Below are 18,281 nucleotides of genomic sequence, written 5' to 3' on the forward strand. Positions count from 1 at the left end.
GGTTGGTCTTTGAACATTTCCTCCAAGGAAGTAGTTATCCTTGAATCCGCTTTCCTTCAAAACATTGTGTATGGTTGTTAAGTGATGGGGACCCTCCTTAGCTTTTATTTTTTTTGTTATTATTTTTTTAAGGGCCACACCTGGGGCATATGGAGGTTCCCAGGCTAGGGGTTGAATCGGAGCTGCAGCCTCCAGCCTACACCACAGCCACAGCAACGCCAGATCCTTCACCCACTGAGCAAGGCCAGGGATCGAACCCGCAACCTTGTGGTTCCCAGTCGTATTCGTTGCCACTGTGCCACCATGGGAACTCCCTCATTGGCTTTTAATGGGATTGCCATTACAAACCATGTCGTCCTCTTGGTCTTTAGCGACGTTCTGGAAGGCGTGGTGGCGAAGGGTGTACTCATACAGATATTATGTGTATTATATAACACAAATATTATAAATATCATATACATATGTATGTATGTATACAGTAATAGAGAAATCATCTCAAGTGTCACCTTTAAACATCCATGCAAATAAGTTGACCTTGGAGCTAAAAACCACACTGTGCAGATGCTGTTTGTTTATATTTCACACTGAGTTATGCAAAGAAAGTTTAGCTTAACATTCTCCTTTCAGGGTCCCGTAGCAAAGAAAAATTGGCGATTGGGATAATTAACTCAGACCTTCACACTAGAAAGTAATTTCAAGTATGAAATATTTTAAAGGACAAAGTTCTAGCTAAAACTTGCCCTGTTTTGCCATAAAATCAGTGAAACATCCCCATTCTTTGCTACAGTGTGCTTGGTTTGGAATATAAAACATTGGCCAAGGCCAATGGGAGAAGTAAATCCTTGTTCCTTGTTTTGTGTCAGGATTGTTTGCTGCCACTTGAGCTTTTTGGTAGTTGGTCAGAAAGTAATATACTGATTATGAAAAGGACTGAACTTTCCTGCCACATCCATGATTATTTCCAGTTCATCTCGAATCCCCAGCAGACTGAATGGCCAGCAGTGTAGATGATGAGCAGAACTGAATTGCTAGCAGGGTTGACCGCAAGCCCCAAATCAGATCTTTCTTTGTTTTGCTCTAAGGTATCCCCAAAGTATAAATATCTTAAAACTGCATTCATATTTGGGGGGTGGGGGTGGGGGGCTTGTTTGTCACTTTATGTCATTGGTACCCGATGTTAAATTTTCTAGTATTATTCTCATGCCTTCAACAAATACTTCCTGGGCACCATAGTGCATAGAGTAATTTTAGAGCGTCAGTGGTTCATCCTGACTCCAGAATAGACTGCCTGGGTTCCAAGCTTAGCTCCAGCACTTATGTGCTTTCCTCAAGTTGCTTCACCTCCCCAGGCCTCAGTTTCCTCATCCATAGAGTGGGAAACGTAAGCCTAACAGGCTCTCTCATCCAGTGTAAAATCTTGGCTGGCCCGGCGTTCGTTGTAAGTGCGAGCTGCTCCTCAGGATTCACAGGTCAAGAGGAAAGGGTTAAAATGCCATGCACGCCACAGTGTTGAAAATTTTCTTACGGTGAGGGAAACAGAGCAGGCCTCTTTCTTTTGGGGGGGGGGGGTTTCTCTCCTGTTTATTTATTTATTTATTTTTTTTTGAAAAGCCAAAAAAAAAAAAAAAAAAAAGGCTCTAGGTAGTAAAATAACATCTGTTCAATACGGCCTGTTGTGTGCACTCCTTGCCATGAAAAACAGTCTGTGTGTGAGAGAGTTGGGAGCACAGAGAGACCACCCTGCCATGCCAGCCTGAAGGAACAGGGCCTTCTTTCACCACTGAGCCCCCAGGCCTCATCCCCAAATTGTTCCGATCATATAAAAACAATGCCCACAGCCGTGTGCGTTTCGAGAGGGAGAGATGAGGTCCTGTGCCCCCCCCTTCCCCCCAGCCTGAAAAGCCCAAGAGCTTCACCCTTCTGAGCCCGTAAGGAAACCAGTTCTGGGTGTGTCTGCGGGGAGCAGGGTGTCTTTGAAGTCACGAGGGCTGGGTGTGGGGGACCCTCCGGGGAAATAAAAGAAACCCTTCTCCCTTCTTCCCAAGGCTGGCTCACCCAGGCCTGTGCAGCTTGTTGGAAAGCTGTGGTTTCCTGAGCTGCTAGGGAGATCCATGTGGGTGGTGGTCTGGGGGGGGAGCGGTGAGGGGTGGGGGGGGAGGGCTGGGGTGTCAGAGGGGAGTGTGGGTGAGCAGGCGATGGCTCCGACCCGAGGTCGGGTCACCAGGGCCCTGTCTTCCCTTCCACCACGCTTATCTCTTTACAGCTGAAGCCAGGCCGGCAGGTCTGTAATGATGGTTTTGATTACAGAGGCCAAGCGCAGCTGTGTGTGTGGTGGGGCCGGGGGGCCGGGGGCGGGTGGGGGGGGGCCTTGCCCATCCCCCAAGCCCAGAAAGCGCCGGCCTTCCCGCTCCCCAGCCCCTGCAGTTTGTCATCTGTTCTCACAGAGCCCCCCTTGTATAGGCCTGCAGCTTCCTGTGCTCCATCAGATCCAAATTTACCCCGAGAGATACCTCCCTGCACACACGCGCGCACACACACGCGTGCGCGTGTGTCCCCCCTTCCTCTTTCTGTATGCCCCCTCTTCCAAGAAGGGTGGCACAGAGGAAGAGAGCAGTCGAGAGTGAATAGGTGTTGGCTGTGATCTTTACACAACCTGGCAGCCGATCCCACAGCTTGAATTAGCTCCACAAGCCCGACAGATGGAACAAATTGACAGACTTGTGTTCACTCCCCCTGGGCTGGAGAAGCCACCGAGTTGCTGTTGGAAGCTGGGCGCCTAAAGGTGCTTTTCCTGCTCCGAGTGCAATTTCTGGTTGTATTGAGGATCCCATGGCTTTAAGCACCTGATGTGGAATGAAACATTCAATGAGCCTGGTGTGTCTTCCTCACACAGTGTGCACTCTCTCTCTTTTGTCATGGGGGAGAAGGGGAGTTGGGGAGGGTGGAATTGAGGTAAAACATGTATATTTTTTTCCTAGAAGTGAATGTGCCCCCTTTCTGCCTTTGAAGCAATGATGGTTAGCAATCTGAAGTCAATACATGAGAAAAACTAATAGTGTCACGTGATGTCACACACACGTAGATTACAGGGAGTCTTGGGTCGAGGGCAAACACTCCCGTCCTACTTGTTGTCCTTCGAGTTAGGACCAGAATCATTCTGGTGAAGAGTTGTAATGTATTACATGCATTTGCCTTCTCTAGGACTTCAGGATGCGTTTGACAGTGACTGGGAAACTGGGAAAATCATGCCAAACAATTATAAAAATGGATCAGATGATGGGGTCCTTGCCTACAAACTCCTGGTGCAAACTGGCAGCCGCGATAAACCCATCGACATCAGTCAGGTACTCTCCCTGCCTTACACCCTGGGAGTTTCGGAGGGTGCTGTTGAGCAGAGCTTGGGGGCAGGGGCCATGCTGAAGACTGGTTGACAGTGTGCAGTCCCAGCCTGTGCTCTCTGCAGACCTGAGGCCTCAGGGGCTGGAAGAAAGAATATTGAGTTGGCTTGCATTCTCTTCGTCCCCCTGGCTAATTGTGTGATCACCGGTAAGGCAGAGAGCTTCTCCTTGCTCATCTGGCAAGTGGGCACAGGTGTGTTACCTTCCTCTGGAGCAATTGTCAGAACAAAATATAGTTGAAGCAGTGCAGGCCCTTTCAGATGATGGATGTGCTGTGTTTCATTGTTCTCTTTCCAAGTCTAGTTGTTGTTACCGTGTTGGTCTTGGTTCTATTCAAACTTGGAAAGGTGGAGCCATTGGGCAGCAGGATTTGAGAGAAAAGAATTGGGGGTGGTGGTTGCCAAGGGGGAGGGAGTGGGAATGGGATGGACTGGAAGTATGGGGATTTGGTAGATGCACACGATTGCATTTCGAGTGGATAAGCAGTGAGGCCCTGCTGTGTAGCACAGGGAACTGTAGCCAGTCCATTGTGATGGAACAGGATGGAAGAGAATATGAGAAATAGAATGTATTTATACATATGACTGGGTCACTTTGCTGTATAGCAGAAATTAGCGGAATGTTGTAAATCAACTATTAAAAAAATGTAAAAAAAAAAAAAAAAAAGGTATTGTACTGGCGTTCCCTTGTGGCCTAGAGGTTAAGGATCCAGTGTTATCACTACTCTGGTCCAGGGAACTTCCACATGCCACTGGCACAGCCAAAAAATAAATTTTTTTTGTCTTTTTAGGGCCACACCCATGGCATATGGAGGTTCCCCAGCAAAGGGTCGAATCAGAGCTGCAGCTGCCGGCCTACACCACAGCCACAGCAACACCAGATCTAAGCCTCGTCTGCAACCTACACCACAGCTCACAGCAATGCCAGATCCTTAACCTACCGAACAAGGCCAGGGATCAAACCTGGTGTCCTCATGGATACTCGTCAGATTCATTTCCACTGAGCCACAGTGGGAACTCCAATAATTAATTAATTAAAAAAGAAGAATTTGGGGCAGATGCAAGGGTTAGGAGAGGTTGCTAGGACGATGGGAAGTTTTGTTACGTTTGATTTCTTGGGCTCACTGGCCGGAAGGGTAATGGAGGACAGACAGGCAGATGGCTCTGTCCTGAGTGAGGTGGACGGAAACACAGATCCTTGGAATCTGAGTGGATCCAGTGTTTTGCTCACCTTGCCCCAAGTAAGAAGAGCTCCTTCTGTTTGATAACCATATTCTCCATGTGTGTTTGTGTCTTCCCTCTAACACTCAGATTCCAGCATATGCCTTCTGATTCCTCAGGCACGCTGGAGAGGGCCTTGGGACCCCATCGGATTTCAGATGGGTCCAACCCCACTCCCGGCTTCCCCTGATCCTGTCCCCTCTCCTCTTGGAAGCTTTTTCTTGCTTCACCTTCAGGCAGAAAACCGTCAATGCTAATGATCTTCCCAGCAGCTCTGTTTATTGTCTCCCCTTTTTTTGCTGGCATTAAAGGTGACAGATTTACAAAGTACATTGTTCAGAGTTATTATGGAGTGTGAACTTGGCGCTTTATAGCCACACGTGGCCCGCTGTCAGGCTTGACAAGGATGCGGGCAGAGGAGCCTGTCTGAGAGATAGTTGGGGGGGGGAATGCCGCAGGGGCTGGGTTGGGCTTTAGGGACCGGGGACACCATGGAACAAAAGTGATTGGGCCAGCCCCCACCCCCCATCACTTCCTCTGCCTGGGAGGGAGAGAAGCGTGCTGCGTGCACGGGGGCCGTGAGCTGTACGATGTAATTCCAGAGACGGCTTGAAGACATGCAGTTGTTACATATCCTGTGGATTAATTGAATCCAGACCCCTGAAATTTAGTTCTCTCACTCTCCGCTTGCTTTCTTCCTTTACTCTTTCTCTATTAACTTCTGTCACTGGTGTTTTTCATTTTGTTAAAAAAGACCCAAAGTGGTGGAAGCAGGCCCGAACCTCAAGTAAACAGGAAAAAAGACGTGTGTGTGTGTGTCTGTCTGTCTCACAGTGTTTTTCACCTAAGCAAAGCTCACAGACCCGCTCTAGAGAGAGCACAGTATTAGTTGGCTTCTTTAGAGGATGCGTTGTATGGAAGGTGACCAGCTCTCTAAGAAGATTCCAGAAAGACTGTGTTTGGGCACCCGTCCCTTCCATTTTCTGGCTATGGGCATTTTCTGAATGCACAGGTCATAGGAGGCTAGTGTTAGCAAAATTTATACAGATGTTGTTTTATTTTTATAGCTCTCCTCCATTTACTGGGTGGCATTTCCTTCAGTGTTAACAGCAGAGGTTAACTGCACACAGACGTGTATGGGGATTCTTGCCAGGTTTTTTTCTTTTCTTTTTTTTTTTTCCCCCTTCCCCTCCTATAAATATGTTTCTCCAGATTGTTCATTCTCCGCCTTGGCTGCAGACAGCCCTTGCGCATTCAGATTTAATTGGTTCAGTCAACTCCCGGGCCATCTGCAGAACTGCGTGTGTGTGTGTGTGTGTGTGTGTGTGTGTGTGTGTGTGTGTGTGTGTGTGTGTGTGTGTGTGTGTGTGTGTGTGTTATAAACATGCCTGTGATTGCCTCTCCTGATGATGTGCGTTTGGAAAAGAAACCAGAGGTGTTCTGACGGGATTGTCTACACTGTCAGAGAGCGGGCATCCTCTTCGCGGTGGCCAGTGCCGGCGCAGAGCTCCACATCCCTCCTCCGGAGGCAGGATCGTGTTCACCCCAAACCCCATTCTGTAAGGCCCCTGTTCTGCCCATCTTGCAGCTGACGAAGCGACGTCTGGTGGATGCCGACGGCATCATTAACCCGAGTGCTTTCTACATCTACCTGACTGCTTGGGTCAGCAACGACCCCGTGGCGTACGCCGCCTCCCAAGCCAACATCCGGCCTCACCGTCCCGAGTGGGTCCACGACAAAGCCGACTACATGCCCGAAACCAGGCTGAGAAGTAAGTAGCCCTCCGTCGGGCCTGCATGCTTGTGGGAGCGGGGGGGCTCCTTACACTCCCATAGTCCCAGGCTCAGTCAGTCACAGCCCTCGGCCGTTGACACTACCCAGGGTTCAAAAGTGTAAACAGAACAATGTATTTCTCTTAGTTTAAAACTCTGGGAGACAGATGAGGATGTGTCATCGAATACAACTCCCGCTCTATCGCGTTGAGATACAAGAGTCTCTCATCTCCCTTTGTGCCTTTAAGACGTCCACCAGGCATCTCTTGAATGCCAGCTGTTCCATGTGAACGCTGGGGACGCCTCCAGGTTGAGTGTTATTTTACTATTGCAAAGTTTTATCACTGGGGATTATGTGTTTATCTTAACTTGGTCAACTCCGGTGTTGAAGGGATTTTTGGCAAGTTGGGTCATTCCTATAAGCCACCGAGCACCTGTAGTCTGTCAAAGCTGTTTAAACCGGAGCAGAAAAGTCTGTATACAACGGCGTCCTCTTCCTTTCACCTCTCAGCCCCGGCTCTGACAGGTGGTTCTGGATGGATTTAATTTGCATTTATGTTAGAGATATTAGTAGCTTATACTCAGGGTACGAGGCCGAGGGAGGACATGAGAAAGAAGACAGGTCCCTTTGCGAACATGGCTGGAGAGCAGGCGGGTGTGCTTGCTGTGTTGAAACCTCAGAGCCTTGTGGCAAGCAGCCAAGGCGTGTCTTAATGAAAATTTATAGTTGAGATTATAATAGGGCAAATCATGTTTAGCAAGTCAACTGAATGACCCCAAAGGGTCTGGAACACACAACGGCAGTAACTAAATGCTTGTTGTGTAAGGATTTCTTCCCCTGCTGCTGAAGACTTAGCATGGCATTAAAAAAGAAGCATGGAAGGTTTAAGTGTGTTAGATCACTAAAAGGATAAGAAAGTTAAGCATTTTTTCTCAGTAAAGCATGACTTTGGAGTTATTTTGTTCTCATAAGTGATTGAGTAAAACTGTTTCAACCTAGTATTTTCACTTGGTGTCAGTTGAACAAAAAAAAAGGTTCCCACAATTGAATTCCTAAGTTGTTTAGACCCATTACAAAGAGCGACTGCTTCTAGGAGATTAAAATCTAAGGTTAAAGCAACACGCAGATCACAGGCTCCTCCCTCCACCAAAAAAAAAAAAAAACAGAAAAAGAAAAAAGAAATCAAAAGTTGAGGATCTCGCTTGAAAGTTTTTAAACCAGAGATGGAAATTTTAAAGCCCTAAAGACCGTCATTGGTATCCTTTGTCCTTTATGTTGAAAGAGGAGCCGAAAGCGGACTCGCTTGCCGCATTCATTCTCTGCTCGTCGCGCTTGGGGTGCACGTGGGCACACGCGTGTGGTGTGGGCGACAGTGGGGAACACGTTGCATTTCTTCCACCCCTGGGTGGCGTCCGTTTGCCCTCCTCCGTCTTGCACGGAGCCCCTGACCCCCGCCGGGCCCCTCTCCTGTCCCCTTCTCTGCCCAGTCCCAGCAGCAGAGCCCATCGAATACGCCCAGTTCCCCTTCTACCTCAACGGCCTGCGGGACACCTCGGACTTCGTGGAAGCCATTGAAAAAGTCAGGACCATCTGCAACAACTACACGAGCCTGGGGCTCTCCAGCTACCCCAACGGCTACCCCTTCCTCTTCTGGGAGCAGTACATCGGCCTCCGCCACTGGCTCCTGCTGTCCATCAGCGTAGTGCTGGCCTGCACGTTCCTCGTGTGTGCTGTCTTCCTCCTGAACCCCTGGACGGCCGGGATCATTGTGAGTTTATTCTAAGGTTGACTTGGTGGAAGTCACATTCCTTTCAGCATAGCTCTTTCTGCAGCCGGGACGTCGTGTTTATGTCTGGGCCTCCAGAGGAGGGTATAGATTGCCTCATCCACGCTGTATTTATTCTACTGGAGGTGGTGGGGCTCATGGTTAGGTAGAGCCTTTCATGGCCTTAATCTTACATCCCCTCTCCTGCAGCTGTAAACTTTTTGTGTAAAGATGGGGGGGGGGGGGTGGCGGGAGTTCAACACGTTTGCCATGGTAGCACTGAGCATTTATTAAAAAACAAACACTCAGGAGTTCCCGTCGTGGCTCGGTGGTTAACGAATCCGACTAGGAACCATGAGGGCACGGGTTCAGTCCCTGGCCTTGCTCAGTGGGTTAAAGATTTGGCATTGCCATGAGCTGTGGTGTGGGTTGCAGACACGGCTCGGATCCTGCGTTGCTGTGGCTGTGGTGTAGGCCAGCAGCTACAGCTCGGATTCGACCCCTAGCCTGGGAACCTCCATATGCCGTGAGAGCGGCCCTAGAAATGGCAAAAGGACAAAAAAAAAAAAAAAAAAAAGTTAAAAATAAAAAAGATTTTAAAAAACACTCAGGAGTTCCCGTTGTGGCTCAGTGGTAAAGAACCTGACTAGTAACCATGGCCTCGCTCTGTGGGTTCAGGATCTGGTGTTGCCGTGAGCTGTGGTTGCAGACGCAGCTTAGACCTGGTATGGCTGTGGCTCTGCAGCTACAGCCCCCATTTGTCCCCTAGCTTGGGAACCTCCAGATGCCGCAGGTACAGCCCCAAAAAGACACACACACACACACACACATGAACACTCAAGGCACAACTAATTATTACTACTTTTTAATTCAAGTGTCATTTTGTGACTCCAGCCCACACCAAATATAGAGAAGACTCTTCTAAGTGGAGGGATCATTAGAGAAGTGAGTGTGGTGATGTATGGGTCAGGCGTTTGCGAGATGGTTTTGTGTGCTGTGTTTGCTTTAACTCTTGGGGAGAAAATGATCAACGAGTGTTACCAACCTACTCCTTGCGTTCTTTCTCCAAGGATAATACTCTCAGATTTGATGTAAGTTCCATGTAGCGTCTAATAAAATCATGGCAGTGTTTAAACTCCATGAACTGTGGTGTAGCCTTCAAAATGCCAAAATGATAAAAACAGAGAGCAGGTCTTGTTTCTGCACCAAAAAAGTCTGTGCAGCAGGTATGTTTAAAGGTAAATGTTTAGTCTGTAGGAGTTTTCATGGTACTTAAGCAATTGATGTTATCCATCTTTCATTAGCTTATTAAAAGAAAGCAAAGGGAGCTTTTATTGTACTCGTCTCTCCCGCTGCCCCCCACTGCTTGGTGCCCCCACCCCCAGAAGGAAAGCTCATTCTCTCCCTCTCTGATCCTTGTATAAAGTTTATTGTTCTATTTCTAGTTTGCCCCCTTTGGCCCAAAAAACTCCAAAGTCTCCCTCACAGATTTTTCTTTGCATTTCCCTACAAATTTTTACATGGCAAACGAAAGGCAAATGCAAGCTTCTCCTTGGATTTAACTGTGTGCTCTGTCCACCCCAGAAACTCCACATTTCTTCAAAGGGAAGGGCTGTAACCTGACCCATGTCAGCTGACCCCGTGTCCCCTCGTTCCCAAGGCATCCTCACTCAGCCCACAGGCTCTCCAGACAAAAGCAAGGCTACTTTTCATTTACGTAAAAGAACATTGCTTCGCCCCATCCTCTCAGCTTCCTTTAGGACCAAGGGTGAGGCCACCAAAAACTGTAGTTTGAACGCAAACAGTGAAGGATGGTCTCTGATGGCTAAGATCAAAACGAAAAGAAAAATCTTGCTTTACACTGCATGAAATGTGTAGCCAGCAATGAGTGCGGGTTTGTGTGAATCCTCGTCGATTATGCCGGTGGAGGAGTTTTGAAAGCGTTTTTGCAACACCCAGAGTGCATTTGCGCCCAGCCACTCATCTTGCGTGTCTTTTGAAAGGTGACCGTCTTGGCTTTGATGACAGTCGAGCTCTTCGGCATGATGGGCCTCATCGGAATCAAGCTGAGCGCCGTGCCCGTGGTCATCTTGATCGCTTCCGTCGGCATCGGAGTGGAGTTCACCGTTCACGTTGCTCTGGTAGGGGAGACGTTGGCAGCTAAACCTCTGAAAAGGCAACCGATTTCCTCTAGGTCTTTTAGTGTCCACGTTGGGAACCTTGTCATTTTTGCAGCCATCTTGGCTCAGTGGTTAATGAATCTGATTAGCATCCATGAGGAGGTGGGTTCAATCCCTGGCCTCGCTCAGTGGGTTAAGGATCTGGCATTGCTGTAGCTGTGGTGTAGGCTGGCAGCTGTAGCTCCAATTGGACCCCTAGCCTGGGAACCTCCATGTGCCACAGGTGCAGCCCTAAAAAGACCCCGCCCCCCCCCAAAAAAGGAAAACAACTGACTCCCATCATAGCAAAAAGACATTCCCTAGGAGTGGCCATCATTGGCCTGGATGCCCTACCCTTTGGGGGAATCTAAGAAGTAGCTGGGCCATGTCAGCAGTAGGTTGTGAATTCAGTGTGTTGAGGCGGGCCAGGGAAGGTTCTGCCTATTTGGTGTTGTCAGTTGTGTCACCACGGATCTGAAATTGTCACCTGTTCCTAAGGCAGATGGTGTTTGTGTGCACGCATGCACACAAGTTTTTAAGCCACAGTAATGAAGCAGGGATCCAGTGAGACCACACTCATGGGCTTGGTGGGGAGGGCGTAATGGAGGGTGAGGTGAGTTGGCAGCCAAAGCAACACCCTGGGGCTGATGTGCTAAGGTGCAGGTGCTCAGCCCAGAGGAACGGGCTCGCCCGCCTAAGCCCACCCAGCTCCTTCAACCTCCCAGCATCCAAGTTCCTAACAGCAGAAAAGTAAGAGAACTGGCGTTGCTCTCAACAGGAATGTCGCCCCCACGCCTCTCTTCCTTTGCTCCATCCTGTGAACACCGTATGGGCGGACAGTAAACTTGAGGAACAGACTTTCATCCAAGAGACAAGCTCACTGTACACACTGATCAGAGAATTATTCCAAAGCCTCATGGCCCTGTGTCAATTATGTTCCATCCATATTTGTGTGTCTACCCTAAGTCCTTGGGTTTATGTAGGCATTCGGTCAGTACTTACTGACTGAATGAATGCTAATGTTCAGAAGGCCTGAGCTAGAAAACCTAGCATTGGACTTGGCCCAAATTCCCTTCAGCCTGGCCCTTGCCATCTCTAGCATTGATTTTCTTTGGGCTCAACACATGGAAGATGCATGTCTGTCCATCACAGGTGCTTCTGCCCCCACCTTCTGTTGTCCTCCGTAAGGGGTCTTTCGGGGCCCTTGTTAGGCCAGTTAGAGACTGTAACCTTTTGGAATTAAGACTCTTTTGTTGCAGGTAACCTCTTTTTCCCCCGGGAAAAAGCTGAGGATTTAGAAACAGTTCTCTGCATTGTGTGCCTTCCCCAGTTACTTTCCTTCCCTGAGCTGGGAAGGAGAGGGGATTTTTACAAAGAAGAAGCTCACCACCCTAGAGCTTAGAAAACACATAATTATGATATCATTTCTTTGTCAAAGGAGAAAGCTTTGCCTACAAATGCAAAAGCCACAAGTCATTGTATTCTTGTCTTTTTGCCTTTTCTTGAGCCGCACCTGCGGCATATGGAGGTTCCCAGGCTAGGGGTCGAATCGGAGCTGTAGCCACCTGCCTACACCAGAGCCATAGCAACGCACGATCCGAGCTGCGTCTTCGACCCACACCACAGCTCACGGCAACGCCGGATCCTTGACCCACCGAGCAAGGCCAGGGATCAAACTCGCAATCTCATAGTTCTTAGTCGGGTTCGTTAACCACTGCGCCACAATGGGAACTCCCACAAGTCATTGTATTCTGATGTGAATGAAAACCACTCTGGTTGGTAGCGAGCATCACAACCGAGAGTGGTCCTAGAACAGATTTTTGCCATGGAAATGCTAAGGACAGGCTCAGTGGCACCCGGGGTCTCCGCACTGGAGGTCCTGTGAACATAAATACCGATATACCAGTGCTGAATGAACAGTGACCGAATGTCTCTGTCCCGCCTACAAGATTTCATTCTGAGAATCTAAGGCATCTCAAAAGCCACCTCGGCTTTGTGCTCCTAGCCCAGGTGTTCGTCAAGAGACTGTCCACACAGAGGACACAGTGTTCTTACCATATCCTGTATGTGAATTCAAGTCATCAAGGAATCGCCCAGCAGCTCGCTGTGAGCATAAGTTACGTTCGCATAAGTCGTGCGCAAGACGATCAACCCAACTTTGACTCTGTGGCCTCAAGGCCCTGATACAGCGCAGAGCGAAATACTTCCAAACCACCTTGGTGCTTTCCTCCCGAGAGGAAAAGGCAGCTACATTGTCGCGCACGTCTCCCAGCTCCATTGTATGCATCACATATATCAACCTCACTTTAGAGCAACGTTTGAAAACTCACAGCACACCTTTGGATGGCTTAGTGTCATGTTATTCGTTAAGGAGTGTCGCCTCCTGTCCTTCCCCGGGGCACATCACACGGCCTGCAAAGGCCCTGCGCTCTTTTCTCAGCACATCCCAGAGAGCCTGACCTTGCAGCGAGCAGGCCTGTGCCAGGGAGCCAGCACTCCCTGTTGGCTTTCCCCAGGGGAGCAGGCAGGGTGTAACAGTGACCCACATTCTCATGGTCCCGGCTCGCACCCTGAGGCCAACAGACTGAGATGCCAAGACTTACACCATCAGGTTCCCATTTGGGGTCATCAGTGCCCTTGACCTAGAAGAGCTTGAGCGAGCTCAGAGCAGGTAGACTCTAGACTCTGCCCACACATAGTTAGGACAGGCTTGAGGCCAATAGACTGAGAGATGCCAAGACTTACTCCGTCAGGTTCCCATTTGGGATCAACAGTGCCCTTGACCTAGAAGAGCTTGAGAGAGCTCAGAGCAGGTAGACTCTGCCCACACATAGTTAGCACAGACTCGATTGAATTTACAGTCCCATGTTTTCCTTGTGATACCTTCACAGCAGTTACATGTACTATAGACACATTGGTTTGAACCCAGTGACAGTAATTCTAACCTCAGCATGACCGTGAGGGCATATGTACTTAGCCCAGGGGCACGCGACCCTTGGCTAAGCCCATCTGGGAATAAGATGTTCACCTTCCCCCACATCAGGCAAAATTCTGGTGCTTTCACAATTGGAGGTCTCCCTTGTGAACGAGGTGAAATCGTTTAAGTGGAAGAGTAAACCCAAGGGGGAGTAACAGTGAAAAGAAGGGACCATTTTGCTCATTGTGCAGTGTGGCACGGTTTTTAAATTTAAAGTAAACAGGCCTTCCTTCTTTTTGGTTGTTCAAGATTTACAGCAACACCCAGTACCACCCTGGTTATCCTGAACAGGTCAGATTAGTATAAGCCTAGATTTGCCTGGTTGAGCAGGCCCTATTAAATATTCCAGAAGCTAGACAGCGTGATCTGAGTGGTTCAGTGGAGGCAGATGTAAGCGGCTATAGCATTTAAGACGAAGTTGGCCATGGGCCGAGTCAGGTCCAGAAATCTGATCATCCGAACTCTCCTCATTGCCCAGGCCTTTCTGACAGCCATTGGCGATAAGAACCGCAGAGCCGTGCTGGCCCTGGAGCACATGTTTGCGCCCGTTCTGGACGGTGCTGTCTCCACTTTGCTGGGAGTGCTGATGCTTGCTGGATCTGAGTTTGATTTCATTGTCAGGTAAGCAGACGCGGGGCCAGAAGACTTGTTGTAAAAAATCATTATTATCTGGAGTTCCCATCATGGCTCAACAGTAAAGAACCAGATTCGTCTCCATGAGAACGTGGGTTCGATTCCTGGCCCCACTCAGTGGGTTACGGATCCGATGTTGCTGTGAGCTGTGGTGTAGGTCACAGACACCTCTTAGATCGTGTGTGGCTATGGCTGTGGTGTAGGCCGGCACCTGCAGCTCCGATGGGATTCCCTAGCCTGGGAACCTCCATATGCCTCCAGTGCAGCCCTAAAAAAAAAAAAAAAGACCAAAAAAAGGGGTGGGGTGGAGGAGATGCCATACCCTGATTTCATATTTGAGTTCTCACTAAGATTTAAGAAGCGTTTAATGTGTGACTTCGGGGTCAAATTTTTGAAATCCAAGTCTAGGCTGGATACATCTTTCTATTTGGATACCACGGCAGGCAGTTTCCGGTGAATTTCATTACGGATTTGACGTTGTGGAGTACAAAAGGAGAGCAGGATTTCCTTTCGGAAAGAATTTGAGACCTTCAGGGAAAGACCATTTTTGTTTCTCTGAAAGCCTCTGCAGCTCTGTGCCATCGCTGCTCTTGGATGAAACCTTGCTGCCAGAGGAGCGAGGCCAGAGTGGTCAGTGAGTGAAAGACAGTCCAGGATCCACGCAGCGTCTGCGACCTATACCACAGCTCATGGCAACTCCAGATCCCTAACCCACTGAGCGAGGCCAGGGATCGAACCCACAACCCCATGGTCCCTAGTCGGATTTGTTTCCGCTGCACCATGATGGGAACTTCCCAAGTGTCTTTATTAGGGAAGAAAGATCAGGTTGTCGGTCTGTGGCCTGCCCCACTGGAGGGAGTGGGAGGGTGGGGGGAGTGAGCATCCTGGAGATTTTCCCTTTCTGGAAGGACTCTCAGGGTGGGCCCACTGTCTTGGGCGTAGAGCGAGTGGCAAGGTGCATCCCTGTACTTCTCAAGCTCTGATGTGCTCCCGAATCTATTATCCGGGCTCTCAGTAAATGCTGAGCAGACTTTGTTGGGGGACGGGAACAGAGCCTGCACGTCCAGCCAGCTCACAGGTGATGCCCAGGTTGCTGAGCCTCTCAGCACAGACTGCTCGTCAGTGAGCAAGCCAATGAGTACACCTTGTTTGCAGGGATCAGATAGATGCCGGGTTTTGTCTTAAGCTCTTAATTTGATTTTGACTGTTCCTTTATTTCCTTAGCACATACTTATTCGGGCATGCGTAGTTGTTGCTCTATGGTGTAAAAACCCTTGGCAAAGAGAGCTTCTTTTTCTTTTTCTTTCATTTTGTTTTTTAGGGACACATCTGCAGCACATGGAAGTTCCCAGGCTAGGGGTCAGATCTGAGCTGCAGTTGCTGGCCTACACCACAGCCAAGCCGGATTCCAGCCACATCTTTAACTTACATCACAGCTTATGGTGCCACCGGATCCTTAACCACCTGAGCGGGGCCAGGGATCGAACCCACATCCTCATGGATACTAGTCGGCTTTACCACTGGGCCACCATGGGAACTGCCAAATAGAGCTTCCTTTGTGTCATTTCTCATTCAACACAGTGCAACAAGCACCTCATACGTGTCATTTCACGCAACAGCCAGGAACATGAACCCTGTCCTCGGTCTCTGGGTTCACGGTCTCTGGGGTGGGGAGAGACAAGGTCACAGGCAATTGAAAACCCCGAGAGAGGCTGAGGGTGATGGGATCTCAGAGGATCTAAGTCAGCGTTGGGGGCAGCCAGGTGAGCCACAGAGAAGGAACCGAGCCTGCGTGAGAGCAAGCAAGCACCTGGGCCCTGGGTGGAAGGCAGGCTCCCATCTCTCTCTAACCCACAGCTTCTTGTTCTCTCCCAGAGATAGCAGGGTTCTTGTTTCAAGCACTTAAAAGAGCTTCCCATTTTCTAGAACTGGATGGATGAACCTGATAAAGCCCTCACCGGGGTCGCCTAAATGAGCAGACATTGTATACGCTAAGCCGTCAGCCGTCTAATTGGTCTGTTTATCCTACAGTTAGATGGATGGGTTGCAAATGTCTTAATGCCTGCTGCTGATATATGCCTCGGCCTCAAGTTCCCGCAGTTTACATTAGCACGAGACACGGGCTGCTTGGTTTTTACTAATGCAGCTCAGAAGTTTCTAGTGTTTACAATAGCTGCGAGGTATTTGTATTTTTATAGGGATGCTCTCTCCTTTCATCTCCTGTCGAAACATATATAGGCACGGCAGAGTGTGGGTGCCTGTTCCGTTTTATGATCAAGGGGACCATTAAGAGCTATCTTGCCCTCTCTCTTCCCAGAACAGCCTGCGCTCGCCCCCCGCCCCCTCCCACATCCAGCAAAATCACCCTAGAAACCGTTCGTTACAGCAACGCACGCTTGCGTGGAGCCCGCTGCCTCCAGCTGTGCGGGCGCATCCGCCAGTGGCTCTCCCTGGCCGACAGGTTGTCCTCGGTGTGGGTGAAGGATCCCAGACCTTAGTCCTCAATGGTGGGAAAGCAGGGCCACTCGTGCCCTCTGCTCTTCTTCTTCATGGTGCTGCGGCCCTTGTGTTTAAATTGGCTGACGCCAAACGAGAGTATTCAGAGATGCTAAATTGTTCAACAAAAGATTGGCCGGCCGAGCAACCCCCATCATTGTAGCCCACCGCCCCCCCTCCCGGAAAAATGCCCCGGCAACCACAGAGAGGGCACTGTTTTCTTGGCGGAAAGCTGGTTCCAGTGTCCTCAAAAGGGTGCAGTTGGAGCTCTTGGGTAAAACTGGAACTCACAGAATTCGAGGCCGAAAGTTGTGGTTAATGAAAGCCTGGGGAAAGCCCTACCTGATACGCTGGAGACTTAATTAGAGATTCTGCTCTAAGATGCAGAAGCATTTCACAGTGGATTAGCTGCCTGCAGAAGTGGGCTGCTTTTCCTCCTGGGCTAAATTGTTTAAATTCTACACCCTTCACTTCATTTGTTTGCTTCTGCTGGGTTTTCAGGAACGGGGCCCCTCTGCATTGTATTTGTGCTTTCAGTCCGCTCAGCCATTCAGTTCACATTCCATATTTTTGTGTTTGTGTAACACATTCATAAATAACGTTACATGCCGCGAGATTTCAGCAAATGAACAAACTAATTTTTTCTTTTTTTCCTTCCCTTCACAAACGAACACTTTGGGTTGTGGAATGTAGTCCTCAAAGTCAGAAGGTTACAAGCAAAAAAACAAATAAATAAACCGACCACCTAATCTCGTGCTGAATTTGAACCGCGGTTTTGTAGCAGCCTTTTCATCAGTGGGGGTTTCGTTCATTTCGGGCTCCGACGTTTGGGCATGTGAGGGGCAGCTTCATTGACTTCTGCCACAGTATATATTCCGGTTTCTCTTTTTGTCTTCAAGGTATTTCTTTGCTGTCCTGGCGATCCTCACAATCCTGGGGGTTCTCAATGGACTGGTTCTGCTGCCCGTCCTTTTGTCCTTCTTCGGACCGTATCCTGAGGTCAGTGATGGTTGTGGCTGTCACATGCGATCCACAGGCCACCTGACTGCTGTTTTGCCTGGTGTCAGTCTCACTGGTGATGTGTAGATAGAGCCACATTGGGGTGGTGTTTACTTTTCCAGTAAACACAGTAACGATGGCTTTTTTTTTTTTCCCCCTCTTCAATTGAAAAGTGTTGGGGGACTATAGTACTGGTTTGGGTTGGGTTGAGTTGGAATGATACATTTTTTTTGTTTTCGTTTTTCAAAACCTAGTGATTGGCAACCAGAGTCTTGTAGGTCTCTATCAAGGAAGCGTTTTCTACGCAGGAGGAGTATCTGGGCTTGGACAGGAGTTAAAAGGGCACAGCCTGCCTGTCCAGTGTGTGAGCCCAGAGGGCAGTTCTTTCCTTGCAGTTGTCAGACACAAGGGTCCTCCAAGTGGCAGGATTGAGAAGGGAGTGAGTACAGGGTAGTGTGAGAGGCTGGGGGCCGGCAGAGGAGGGGTAACAGCCCCTGATGATATTGCTCTTTGAACTTGGGGTGTAGTTGGTGGAGGATAACACTTGTCATATGGAATCCCCTTAAACAGGTGTCTCCAGCCAACGGGCTGAACCGGCTGCCCACCCCTTCCCCAGAGCCACCCCCCAGCGTGGTCCGGTTTGCTGTGCCCCCGAGTCATGCCAACAACGGGTCTGATTCCTCTGACTCGGAGTACAGTTCTCAGACGACAGTGTCCGGCATCAGCGAAGAGCTTCGGGCCTACGAGGCCCAGCAGGGCACTGGGGGCCCTGCCCACCAAGTGATCGTGGAAGCTACAGAAAACCCTGTCTTTGCCCGCTCCACCGTAAGTCTTAAGACCCCCTCTGCAGACAGCAGCTG

General features: G+C 49.4%; 1 protein-coding gene across 6 annotated transcripts in view; it reads left to right on the forward strand.

Annotated features, from left to right (window-relative positions):
- Window positions 1-18,281, forward strand: part of PTCH1 (patched 1) — a 75,952-nt gene that overhangs the window by 51,678 nt on the left and 5,993 nt on the right. For 4 of the 6 annotated variants that reach the window (XM_013980137.3, XM_084980954.1, XM_003482800.5 and 1 more), the window contains 7 exons: window positions 3,202-3,344; window positions 6,207-6,390; window positions 7,880-8,160; window positions 10,161-10,298; window positions 13,772-13,914; window positions 17,322-17,421; window positions 17,992-18,246. In XM_013980137.3, the coding sequence (XP_013835591.1) occupies window positions 3,202-3,344; window positions 6,207-6,390; window positions 7,880-8,160; window positions 10,161-10,298; window positions 13,772-13,914; window positions 17,322-17,421; window positions 17,992-18,246 (1,244 nt within the window). Of the gene's footprint in view, window positions 1-278; window positions 1,634-3,201; window positions 3,345-4,351; window positions 6,391-7,879; window positions 8,161-10,160; window positions 10,299-13,771; window positions 13,915-17,321; window positions 17,422-17,991; window positions 18,247-18,281 lie in introns of those variants that run through there. The other 2 variants (XR_014818335.1, XM_084980955.1) reach the window with 2 other exon arrangements.

The sequence above is a fragment of the Sus scrofa genome, chromosome 10 (assembly GCF_054392235.1).
Source record: "Sus scrofa isolate SSC_HxYL_T2T_F1_AM1 chromosome 10, Sscrofa_HxYL_maternal_Yorkshire_Landrace_v2.0, whole genome shotgun sequence".
NCBI classification, from domain to species: Eukaryota; Metazoa; Chordata; class Mammalia; order Artiodactyla; family Suidae; genus Sus; species Sus scrofa.